We start from the raw sequence: 13,536 nt of genomic DNA on the forward strand, positions 1-13,536 counted from the left end.
CATATGTATATACTGCACTCAATACCATCTACTGTATCTTGCCTATGCCGCTCTGTACCATCACTCATTCATATATCTTTATGTACATATTCTTTATCCCCTTACACGTGTGTCTATAAGGTAGTAGTTTTGGGAATTGTTAGCTAGATTACTTGTTGGTTATTACTGCATTGTCGGAACTAGAAGCACAAGCATTTCGCTACACTCGCATTAACATCTGCTAACCATGTGTATGTGACAAATAAAATGTGATTTGATTTGAGGTGTGATTTGATTTGACCTCAGCAACTGTTCTGCCTGTGGCTCTGGAAGCCTTGTCCTGTTCACCGGACGTGCTACCTGTCCCAGACCTGCTGTTTTCAACTCTCTAAAGACAGCAGCAGCGGTAGAGATACTCTGAATGATCGGCTATGAAAAGCTAACTGACATTTACTCATTTACTGCATTTACTCCTGACCTGTTGCACCCTCTACAACCACTGTGATTATTATTATTTGACCCTGCTGGTCATCTATGAACATTTGAACATCTTGGCCATGTTCTGTTATAATCTCCACCCGGCACAGCCAGAAGAGGACTGGTCACCCCTCATAGCCTGGTTCCTCTCTAGGTTTCTTCCTAGGTTCTGGCCTTTCTAGGGAGTTTTTCCTAGCCACCATGCTTCTACACCTGCATTGCTTGCTGTTTGGGGTTTTAGGCTGGGTTTCTGTACAGCACTTTGAGATATCAGCTGATGTACGAAGGGCTTCATAAATCAATTTGATTGATTTGATTGAGTTACATCAGCTCTGTCAGAAGGAATGGGCCTAAATTCACCCAACTTATTGTGGGAAGCTTGTAGAAGGCTACCTGAAACGTTTGACCCAAGTTAAACAATTTAAAGGCATTGCTACCAAATACTAATTGAGTGTATGTAAACTTCTGAACCACTGGGAACGTGATGAAATAAATAAAAACTGAAATAAATCCTTCTCTCTACTATTATTCTGACATTTCACATTCTTAAAATAAAGTGGTGATCCTAACTGACCTAAAACAGGGAATTTTACTAGGATTAAATGTCAGGAATTGTGAACAATTGAGTTTAAATGTATTTGGCTAAGGTGTATGTAAACATCCAACTTCAGCTGTATATATACAAAGCAGTCAAAAAGTTTGGACGCACTTTAAGAAAGTTCTTGACATTTTCTGGATTGACTGACCTTCATGTCTTATTGTATTGATGGACTGTTTCTCTTTGCTTATTTGAGCTGTTCTTGCCATAATATGGACTTGGTCTTTTACCAAATAGGGCTGTCTTCTGTATACCACCCCTACCTTGTCACAACACAACTGATTGGTTCAAACGCACTAAGGAGGAAAGAAATTCCACAAATGAACTTTTATCAAGGCACATCTGTTAATTGAAATGCATTCCAGGTGACTACCTCATGAGGCTGGTTGAGAGAATGCCAAAGGTGTGCAAAGCTGTCATCAAGGCAAAGGGTGGCTACTTTGAAAAATATAAAATATATTTTGATTTGTTTAACACTTTTTTGGTTACTACATGATTCCATATGTGTTATTTCATAGTTTTGATGTCTTAACTATTTTTCAACAATGTAGAAAATAGTACAAATAAAGAAAAACCCTTGAATGAGTAGGTGTGTCCAAACGTTTGAACTGTATATTGTGTTACAAAGGGTGTCCCACAGGGATCAATTCTTGGTCCGGTTCTTTTCACTATTTACTTGAACAATATTGTTAATCAACTAAAGGTTTCACCTGTATGCAGATGACACTGCTATTGCCCCCACAGCTGACCAGGCTGTGTCAGAGCTTCAATCTGCCTTTAATTGCCCTACAGAAAAGCCTTTGTTGAACTGAAATTGGAACTTAGAGTGGGTAAAAACCAAGCATATGTTATTTTCCAAATTGCATTAAAAAAATGTATCTGAGGATTTAATGCATTCGTGTTTTGGATGGTGCCCTCATTGATTGTGTCCCCGCCTATAAATATCTGGGTGTCTGGATTGACGAAAAGCTATCTTTTAAAAAAGCATATTGATAAGTTAGACATTAAGAATTAAAAGGAGCAATTATTTAAGGAGCAAGTCCTATAGAAGATAGTCAAATGATTTCAGTTTAAACTTAAATGACGAAAACCAGATATAAAGTATGTAAACAAGATAATGGAACTATATATATATATATTTAAATAAGATCATCTTTGAGAACTAACAACCAACAACATTAAAACTAGACAGGGAGAATCTACATTTCACAGTGTTAGGCCATGGGGCCCCCATTGATTTTGTTATAATGTTTGAGTCACTCTGATAGCATAAGAACAAGGCATAAGCCATGTCAAAAGGTATATAATTTAAATAAATTAGCTTTAAAACTGACAAACTACCCCCAACCCCAGCTTTGAAACTGCAAATGTTTTCTCAGCACATGACAAAAATGTGTAGAATTAAAACTAGCTTTAAAAAAGACAACATTTTGTCTATTCTAATACCGCACACATTTAATGTGTATATGAATGTGTAGTTTAATGTGTTTATTGCATTTGTATGTGTATTGTGGTGCTATAAAGGGCTCATCTGGAAAAGACACCTTGGTCTCAGCATTGACTCCCTGTCTAAATAAAGACACCTTGGTCTCAGCATTGACTCCCTGTCTAAATAAAGACACCTTGGTCTCAGCATTGACTCCCTGTCTGAATAAAGACACCTTGGTCTCAGCATTGACTCCCTGTCTAAATAAAGACACCTTGGTCTCAGCATTGACTCCTGTCTAAATAAAGACACCTTGGTCTCATCATTGACTCCCTGTCTAAATAAAGACACCTTGGTCTCAGCATTGACTCCCTGTCTAAATAAAGACACATTGGTCTCAGCATTGACTCCTGTCTAAATAAAGACACCTTGGTCTCAGCATTGACTCCCTGTCTAAATAAAGACACCTTGGTCTCATCATTGACTCCCTGTCTAAATAAAGACACCTTGGTCTCAGCATTGACTCCTGTCTAAATAAAGACACCTTGGTCTCAGCATTGACTCCCTGTCTAAATAAAGACACCTTGGCCTCAGCATTGACTCCTGTCTAAATAAAGACACCTTGGTCTCAGCATTGACTCCCTGTCTAAATAAAGACACCTTGGTCTCAGCATTGACTCCTGTCTAAATAAAGAGACATTGGCCTCAGCATTGACTCCCTGTCTAAATAAAGACACCTTGGTCTCAGCATTGACTCCCTGTCTAAATAAAGACACCTTGGTCTCATCATTGACTCCCTGTCTAAATAAAGACACCTTGGTCTCAGCATTGACTCCCTGTCTAAATAAAGACACCTTGGTCTCAGCATTGACTCCCTGTCTAAATAAAGACACCTTGGTCTCAGCATTGACTCCCTGTCTAAATAAAGACACCTTGGTCTCATCATTGACTCCCTGTCTAAATAAAGACACCTTGGTCTCAGCATTGACTCCCTGTCTAAATAAAGACACCTTGGTCTCAGCATTGACTCCCTGTTCTAAATAAAGACACCTTGGTCTCATCATTGACTCCCTGTCTAAATAAAGACACCTTGGTCTCAGCATTGACCAGAGACCTGTCTAAATAAAGACACCTTGGTCTCAGCATTGACCCCCTGTCTAAATAAAGACACCTTGGTCTCAGCATTGACTGCCTGTCTAAATTATGACAGCTTGGTCTCAGCATTGACTCCCTGTCTAAATAAAGACACCTTGGTCTCAGCATTGACTCCCTGTCTAAATAAAGACACCTTGGTCTCAGCATTGACTCCCTGTCTAAATAAAGAGACCTTGGTCTCAGCATTGACTCCCTGTCTAAATAGACAGACCTACAGTGTGTTTCATTTGTAACTGTGCAATATTAGTGGTTCAAAGGAAAGGTCCAGAGACATTTGTGTCCCCTACTGCCATTGTCCCAGAGACATTTGTGTCCCCTACTGCCGTTGTCCCAGAGACTATTGTGTCCCCTACTGCCATTGTCCCAGAGACATTTGTGTCCCCTACTGCCATTGTCCCAGAGACTATTGTGTCCCCTACTGCCATTGTCCCAGAGACATTTGTGTCCCCTACTGCCATTGTCCCAGAGACATTTGTGTCCCCTACTGCCGTTGTCCCAGAGACTATTGTGTCCCCCCTATTGTCCGACATTTTGTCCCCCGAGAGACATTTGTGTCCCCTACTGCCATTGTCCCAGAGACTATTGTGTCCCCTCCCAGAGACTATTGTCCCCCATTGTCCCAGAGACATTTGTGTCCCCTACTGCCATTGTCCCAGAGACATTTGTGTCCCCTACTGCCATTGTCCCAGAGACATTTGTGTCCCCTACTGCCATTGTCCCAGAGACATTTGTGTCCCCTACTGCCATTGTCCCAGAGACATTTGTGTCCCCTACTGCCATTGTCCCAGAGACTTTGTGTCCCCTACTGCCATTGTCCCAGAGACATTTGTGTCCCCTACTGCCATTGTCCCAGAGACATTGTGTCCCTACTGCCATTGTCCCAGAGACATTTGTGTCCCCTACTGCCATTGTCCCAGAGACATTTGTGTCCCCTACTGCCATTGTCCCAGAGACATTTGTGTCCCCTACTGCCGTTGTCCCAGAGACTATTGTGTCCCCTACTGCCGTTGTCCCAGAGAATATTGTGTCCCCTACTGCCATTGTCCCAGAGACTATTGTGTCCCCCTATTGTCCCAGAGACATTTGCCATTGTCCCAGAGACATTTGTGTCCCCTACTGCCGTTGTCCCAGAGACATTTGTGTCCCCTACTGCCATTGTCCCAGAGACATTTGTGTCCCCTACTGCCATTGTCCCAGAGACATTTGTGTCCCCTACTGCCATTGTCCCAGAGACATTTGTGTCCCCTACTGCCATTGTCCCAGAGACATTTGTGTCCCCTACTGCCGTTGTCCCAGAGACATTTGTGTCCCCTACTGCCATTGTCCCAGAGACATTTGTGTCCCCTACTGCCATTGTCCCAGAGACATTTGTGTCCCCCTGCCATTGTCCCAGAGACATTTGTGTCCCCATTGTCCCAGAGACATTTGTGTTTGTGTCCCCTACTGTCCCCCGCCATTGTCCCAGAGACATTTGTGTCCCCCTGCCATTGTCCCAGAGACTCCCAGGATTTGTGTCCCCCTGCCATTGTCCCAGAGACTATTGTGTCCCCTACTGCCATTGTCCCAGAGACATTTGTGTCCCCTACTGCCATTGTCCCAGAGACATTTGTGTCCCCTACTGCCATTGTCCCAGAGACATTTGTGTCCCCTACTGCCATTGTCCCAGAGACATTTGTGTCCCCTACTGCCGTTGTCCCAGAGACATTTGTGTCCCCTACTGCCGTTGTCCCAGAGACATTTGTGTCCCCTACTGCCATTGTCCCAGAGACATTTGTGTCCCCTACTGCCGTTGTCCCAGAGACATTTGTGTCCCCTACTGCCATTGTCCCAGAGACATTTGTGTCCCCTACTGCCATTGTCCCAGAGACTATTGTGTCCCCTACTGCCATTGTCCCAGAGACTATTGTGTCCCCTACTGCCGTTGTCCCAGAGACTATTGTGTCCCCTACTGCCATTGTCCCAGAGACATTTGTGTCCCCTACTGCCATTGTCCCAGAGACATTTGTGTCCCCTACTGCCATTGTCCCAGAGACATTTGTGTCCCCTACTGCCATTGTCCCAGAGACATTTGTGTCCCCTACTGCCATTGTCCCAGTCCCAGAGATTTGTGTCCCCTACGTTGCCATTTTGTCCCAGAGACATTTGTGTCCCCTACTGCCGTTGTCCCAGAGACATTTGTGTCCCCTACTGCCGTTGTCCCAGAGACATTTGTGTCCCCTACTGCCATTGTCCCAGAGACATTTGTGTCCCCTACTGCCATTGTCCCAGAGACATTTGTGTCCCCTACTGCCGTTGTCCCAGAGACATTTGTGTCCCCTACTGCCGTTGTCCCAGAGACTATTGTGTCCCCTACTGCCGTTGTCCCAGAGACATTTGTGTCCCCTACTGCCGTTGTCCCAGAGACATTTGTGTCCCCTACTGCCATTGTCCCAGAGACATTTGTGTCCCCCCATTGTCCCAGAGACATTTGTGTCCCCATTGTCCCAGAGACATTTGTGTCCCCTACTGCCGTTGTCCCAGAGACATTTGTGTCCCCTACTGCCGTTGTCCCAGAGACATTTGTGTCCCCTACTGCCATTGTCCCAGAGACATTTGTGTCCCCCAGAGACTGCCGTTGTCCCAGAGACATTTGTGTCCCCCCCGTTGTCCCTGACATTTTGTCCCAGAGACATTTGTGTCCCCTACTGCCATTGTCCCAGAGACTATTGTGTCCCCTACTGCCATTGTCCCAGATTGTGACTATTGTGTCCCCTACTGCCATTGTCCCAGAGACATTTGTGTCCCCTACTGCCATTGTCCCAGAGACTATTGTGTATTGCCATTGTCCCCTACTGCCATTGTCCCAGAGACTATTGTGTCCCCTACTGCCATTGTCCCAGAGACTATTGTGTGTCCCCTACTGCCATTGTCCCAGAGACTATTGTGTCCCCTACTGCCATTGTCCCAGAGACTATTTGTGTCCCCTACTGCCATTGTCCCAGAGACATTTGTGTCCCCTACTGCCATTGTCCCAGAGACTATTGTGTCCCCTACTGCCATTGTCCCAGAGACATTTGTGTCCCCTACTGCCATTGTCCCAGAGACTATTGTGTCCCCTACTGCCATTGTCCCAGAGACATTTGTGTCCCCTACTGCCATTGTCCCAGAGACATTTGTGTCCCCTGCCATTGTCCCAGAGACATTTTGTCCCATTGTCCCAGACATTTGTGTCCCCTACTGCCATTGTCCCAGAGACATTTGTGTCCCCTACTGCCATTGTCCCAGAGACATTTGTGTCCCCTACTGCCATTGTCCCAGAGACATTTGTGTCCCCTACTGCCATTGTCCCAGGACTATTGTGTCCCCTACTGCCATTGTCCCAGAGACTATTGTGTCCCCTACTGCCATTGTCCCAGAGACATTTGTGTCCCCTACTGCCATTGTCCCAGAGACTATTGGGTCCCCTACTGCCATTGTCCCAGAGACTATTGTGTCTCCTACTGCCATTGTCCCAGAGACTATTGTGTCCCCTACTGCCATTGTCCCAGAGACTATTGTGTCCCCTACTGCCATTGTCCCAGAGACATTTGTGTCCCCTACTGCCATTGTCCCAGAGACATTTGTGTCCCCTACTGCCATTGTCCCAGAGACTATTGTGTCCCCTACTGCCATTGTCCCAGAGACATTTGTGTCCCCTACTGCCATTGTCCCAGAGACTATTGTGTCGCCTACTGCCATTGTCCCAGATACATTTGTGTCCCCTACTGCCATTGTCCCAGAGACATTTGTGTCCCCTACTGCCATTGTCCCAGAGACATTTGTGTCCCCTACTGCCATTGTCCCAGAGACATTTGTGTCCCCTACTGCCATTGTCCCAGAGACATTTGTGTCCCCTACTGCCATTGTCCCAGAGACATTTGTGTCCAGTATTGCCATTGTCCCAGAGACTATTGTGTCCCCTACTGCCATTGTCCCAGAGACTATTGTGTCCCCTACTGCCATTGTCCCAGAGACATTTGTGTCCCCTACTGCCATTGTCCCAGAGACATTTGTGTCCCCTACTGCCATTGTCCCAGAGACTATTGTGTCCCCTACTGCCATTGTCCCAGAGACATTTGTGTCCCCTACTGCCATTGTCCCAGAGACGATTGTGTCCACTATTGCCATTGTCCCAGAGACGATTGTGTCCCCTACTGCCATTGCCCCACAGACTATTGTGTCCCCTACTGCCGTTGTCCCACAGACTATTGTGTCCCCCACTGCCATTGTCCCACAGACTATTGTGTCCCCTACTGCCGTTGTCCATATTGACAACATCCCAAGTTCCTATTGAAGTCCTGGCATTTTGTGAGGAGGAATGTGGCTCCTACAACAGCTGCTATTGGACCACAATGGGATGTTGTAAACTAAACACTACACACAGTGATGCACTACTAAAGAGGGAATGACAGATTTTTTTGGGACAGGAAATAAAGGCATTTTGTGAATACAGGGAAGCTGTTTGGTTTGAGTGAATCTCCTTTTCATATTCAGTGTTCGGTCGATGTTGTATTGTTCTTGTACAGAGGTACGGTAGACTGTGGGCAAAGGCCCTGCGATGGACGAGCGTCATGTCCAGGGGGTGTACTTGTACGTCATGCTGCCTCGCACTACGGAAACAGGAGATAGACCCCTGCTCCTATGAGCTGTTCTCATAAACTGCCTCACACTACAGAAACAGGAGATAGACCCCTGCTCCTATGAGCTGTTCTCATAAACTGCCTCACACTACAGAAACAGGAGATAGACCCCTGCTCCTATGAGCTGTTCTCATCAACCTGCCTCACACTACAGAAACAGGAGATAGACCCCTGCTCCTATGAGCTGTTCTCATAAACTGCCTCACACTACAGAAACAGGAGATAGACCCCTGCCTCACACTACAGGAACAGGAGATAGACCCCTGCCTCACACTACAGAAACAGGAGATAGACCCCTGCCTCACACTACAGGAACAGGAGATAGACCCCTGCCTCACACTACAGAAACAGGAGATAGACCCCTGCCTCACACTACAGAAACAGGAGATAGACCCCTGCATCTACGAGCCGTTCTCATCAAGCTGCCTCAGTACAGAAACACAAATTACTATGGAGACATTACTATGGAGGCAGATTACTATGGAGGCAGATTACTATGGAGACATTTCTATGGAGACAGATTACTATGGGGACAGATTACTATGGAGACACATTACTATGGAGACATTTCTATGGAGACAGATTACTATGGGGACAGATTACTATGGAGACAGATTACTATGGAGACAGATTACTATGGAGACATTACTATGGAGGCAGATTACTATGGAGACAGATTACTATGGAGACAGATTACTATGGAGACAGATTACTATGGAGACGTTACTATGGAGACATTACTCTGGAGACATTACTATGGAGGCAGATTACTATGGAGACATATTACTATGGAGACATTACTATGGAGACAGATTACTATGGAGACAGATTACTATGGAGACATTACTATGGAGACATTACTATGGAGGCAGATTACTATGGAGACATTACTATGGAGACATTACTATGGAGACATTACTATGGAGGCAGATTACTATGGAGACAGATTACTATGGAGACAGATTACTATGGAGACATTACTATGGAGACAGATTACTATGGAGACAGATTACTATGGAGACATTACTATGGAGACATTACTATGGAGACAGATTACTATGGAGACAGATTACTATGGAGACATTACTATGGAGACATTACTATGGAGACATTACTATGGAGGCAGATTACTATGGAGACAGATTACTATGGAGACAGATTACTATGGAGACATTATTTGGACATGCAAGCCATGTTATATAAATGCTTCTAGTCTATTTCATCATAGATCATGCTCAGTAAAATGTATGAGAGCTTGGGAATCAAATCGCATATCGGCTGCTATCTGAACAGGTCTATCGAACAATCTTCTTGGGCCACTAAAACTATAACTATTTTGACAATAGGATTGGTCCCTTCTACCACACGGAACCCCAATAATCTACCGACGGAAACGCACGGGGGGTGGCTAATAACAGACCTCCATCCTATGCTAGCTTGCTACCCATGGCCCGGCTAGCTGTCTGAATCGCCATGACCCCAACCAACCTCACTACTCACTGGACCCTTATAATCACTCGACTAAGCATGCCTCTCCTTAATGTCAATATGTCTTGTCCATTGCTGTTCTGGTTAGTGTTTATTGGCTTATTTCACTGTAGAGCCTCTAGTCCTGCTCACTATACCTTATCCAACCCTTCAGTTCCACCACCCACACATGCGATGACATCACCTGGTTTCGATGATGTTTCTAGAGACAATATCTCTTTCATCATCACTCAATACCTAGGTTTACCTCCACTGTATTCACATCCTACCATACCTTTATCTGTACATTATACCTTGATGCTATTTTATCGCCCCCAGAAACCTCCTTTTACTCTCTGCTCCAGACGTTCTAGACGACCAATTCTCATAGCTTTTAGCCGCACCCTTATCCTACTCCTCCTCTGTTCCTCTGGTGATGTAGGGGTGAATCCAGGCCCTGCAGTGCCTAGCTCCACTCCTATTCCCCAGGCAATCTCTTTTGATGACTTCTGTAACCGTAATAGCCTTCGTCTCATGCATATTAACATTAGAAGCCTCCTCTCTAAGGTGGTTTTATTCACTGCTTTAGCACACTCTGCCAACCCGAATGTCTTAGCCATGTCTGAATCCTGGCTTAGGAAGACCTCCAATAACTCTGAAATCTCCATCCCAAACGACAGCATTTTCAGACAAGATAGAACGGCCAAAGGGGGCGGTGTTGCAATCTACTGCAGAGATAGCCTGCAGAGTTCTGTACTACTATCCAGGTCAGTCCCCAAACAATTTGAACTTCTACTTTTAAAAATCCACCTCTCTAAAAACAAGTCTCTCACCATTGCCGCCTGCTATAGACCACCCTCAGCCCCCAGCTGTGCTCTGGACACCATATGTGAACTGATTGCCCCCCATCTATCTTCAGAGCTCGTGCTGCTAGGCGACCTAAACTGTGACATGCTTAACACCCCGGCCATCCTACAATCTAAGCTTGATGCCCTCAATCTCACACAAATGATCAACGAGCCTACCAGGTACAACCCCAAAGCCGTAAACACGGGCACCCTCATAGATATCATCCTAATCAACCTGCCCTCTAAATACACCTCTGCTGTTTTCAACCAAGATCTCAGCGATCACTGCCTCATTGCCTGCATCCGTAATGGGTCAGCGGTCAAACGACCTCCACTCATCACTATCAAACACTCCCTGAAACACTTCAGCGAGCAGGCATTTCTAATCGACCTGGCCCGGGTATCCTGGAAGGATATTGACCTCATCCCGTCAGTAGAGGATGCCTGGTTATGTTTTTTTAAATGCCTTCCTCACCATCTTAAATAAGCATGCCCTATTCAAGAAATTTAGAACCAGGAACAGATATAGCCCTTGGTTCTCTCCAGACCTGGAGGCCCTTAACCAACACAAAAACATCCTGTGGCGTTCTGCATTAGCATCGAACAGCCCCCGTCATATGCAACTTTTCAGGGAAGTTAGAAACCAATATACACAGGCAGTTAGAAAAGCCAAAGCTAGCTTTTTCAAGCTGAAACTTGCTTCCTGCAACACAAACTCAAAACTGCTACAGACCTATATCTATCCTACCCTGCCTTTCTAAGGTCTTCGAAAGCCAAGTTAACAAACATATCACCGACCATTTCGAATCCTACCGTAACTTCTCCGCAATGCAATCTGGTTTCAGAGCTGGTCATGGGTGCACCTCAGCCACGCTCAAGGTCCTAAACGATATCTTAACCGCCATCGGTAAGAAACAATAGTGTGCAGCCGTATTCATTGATCTGGCCAAGGCTTTCGACTCTGTCAATCACCACATCCTCATTGGCAGACTCAACAGACTTGGTTTCTCAAATTATTGCCTCGCCTGGTTCACCAACTATTTCTCTGATAGAGTTCATTGTGTCAAATCGGAGGGCCTGTTGTCCGGGCCTCTGGCAGTCTCTATGGGGGTGCCACAGGGTTCAATTCTTGGACCGACTCTCTTCTCTGTATACATCAATGAGGTCGCTCTTGCTGCTGGTGAGTCTCTGATCCACCTCTACGCAGATGACACTATTCTGTATACTTCTGGCCCTTCTTTGCACGCTGCGTTAACAACACTCCAGACGAGCTTCAATGCCATACAACTCTCCTTCCGTGGACTCCAACTGCTCTTAAACGCAAGTAAAACTAAATGCATGCTTTTCAATCGATCGCTGCCCGCACCTGCTCGCCCGTCCAGCATCACTACTCTGGACGGCTCTGACTTAGAATACGTGGACAATTACAAATACTTGGGCGTCTGGTTAGACTGTAAAACTCTCCTCCTTGACTAAACATTAAGCATCTCCAATCCAAAATTAAATCTAGAATCGGCTTCCTATATCGCAACAGAGCATCCTTCACTCATGCTGCCAAATATACCCTCGTAAAACTGACCATCCTACCGATCCTCGACTTCGGTGATGTCATCTATAAAATAGCCTCCAACACTCTACTCAGCAAACTGGATGCAGTTTATCACAGTGCCATCCGTTTTGTCACTAAAGCACCTTATACCACCCACCACTGCGACCTGTATGCTCTAGTCGGCTGGCCCTCGCTACATATTCGTTGCCAGATCCACTGGCTCCAGGTCATCTACAAGTCCATGCTAGGTAAAGCTCCGCCTTATCTCAGTTCACTGGTCACGATGGCAACACCCACCCGTAGCACGCGCTCCAGCAGGTGTATCTCACTGATCATCCCTAAAGCCAACACCTCATTTGGCCGCCTTTCGTTCCAGTTCTCTGCTGCCTGTGACTGGAACAAAGTTGGAGACTTTTATCTCCCTCACCAACTTCAAACATCTGCTATCTGAGCAGCTAACCGATCGCTGCAGCTGTACATAGTCTATGGGTAAATATCCCACCCATTTTTACCTACCTCATCCCCACACTGTTTTTATTTATTTACTTTTCTGCTCTTTTGCAGACCAATATCTCTACCTGTACATGACCATCTGATCATTTATCACTCCAGTGTTAATCTGCAAAATTGTAATTATTCGCCTACCTCCTCATGCCTTTTGCACACAATGTATATAGACTCTTTTTTTTCTACTGTGTTATTGACTTGTTAATTGTTTACTACATGTGTAACTCTGTGTTGTCTGTTCACACTGCTATGCTTTATCTTGGCCAGGTCGCAGTTGCAAATGAGAACTTGTTCTCAACTAGCCTACCTGGTAAAGGTGAAATAAAATAAAAAATATAGGGAATAGGGTGCCAGTAGTGCACTATATAGCGAATAGGGTGCCAATAATGCACTATATAAGGAATAGCGTGCCAATAGTGCACTATATAGGGAATAGGGTGCCAGTAGAGCACTATATAGGGAATAGGGTGCCAGTGGTGTACAGTATCACAAACCAGCTCGAAGTTTGTAACATAAAGGGAGACAACATGGAGATAAGGGAAAAAAATATATATATTTATTAACTGAAGTAAACTAAATGCAATAAACAATGGTGTGTGTAGTCAGTAATCAGTAGTGTAAGGGAGTGTTTGCGTGCATAAATGAAATGTGATAATGAGGGGTGTTGAAAGGTGCCAACGCAAACAAACGGACACAAAAAAATGAAATGCCACAACCAAAATCTATCAGTGTGTCTGCATGACGAGAGTCTCCTCAATGAATGGGGAAGTGGTGTATTTATCCTGTGACACACCCGGGCCCAGGTGTGTCCCATGTCGCTGACGACCCTCACAGCTCCGCCCACCGACATCCTAATAAGGAAAACAAGAGCA

At 45.3% G+C, this 13,536-nt stretch overlaps 1 protein-coding gene across 1 annotated transcript; it reads left to right on the forward strand.

The window, feature by feature from the left end:
* The first annotated feature begins 2,343 nt into the window (after positions 1 to 2,343).
* Positions 2,344 to 7,947, forward strand: LOC121847769 (calphotin-like). The gene is made up of 5 exons (XM_042330438.1): positions 2,344 to 2,353; positions 4,713 to 5,007; positions 5,132 to 5,690; positions 5,774 to 6,268; positions 6,583 to 7,947. Exons 1-5 carry the CDS (start codon positions 2,344 to 2,346, stop codon positions 7,945 to 7,947), a joined length of 2,724 nt encoding a protein of 907 aa, XP_042186372.1.
* Positions 7,948 to 13,536: the final 5,589 nt, after the last annotated feature.

This window comes from Oncorhynchus tshawytscha, linkage group LG11 (genome assembly GCF_018296145.1).
Source record: "Oncorhynchus tshawytscha isolate Ot180627B linkage group LG11, Otsh_v2.0, whole genome shotgun sequence".
NCBI lineage: Eukaryota > Metazoa > Chordata > Actinopteri > Salmoniformes > Salmonidae > Oncorhynchus > Oncorhynchus tshawytscha.

Excerpts from the sequence above, each read along its gene's own strand:
- LOC121847769 (XM_042330438.1), top strand. Across the intron at positions 5,008-5,131 it reads ATTGTCCCAGAGACATTTGT|AGACTCCCAGGATTTGTGTC; the intron begins GTCCCCCTGCCA and ends CCATTGTCCCAG. Across the intron at positions 6,269-6,582 it reads GTTGTCCCAGAGACATTTGT|AGACTATTTGTGTCCCCTAC; the intron begins GTCCCCCCCGTT and ends CCATTGTCCCAG.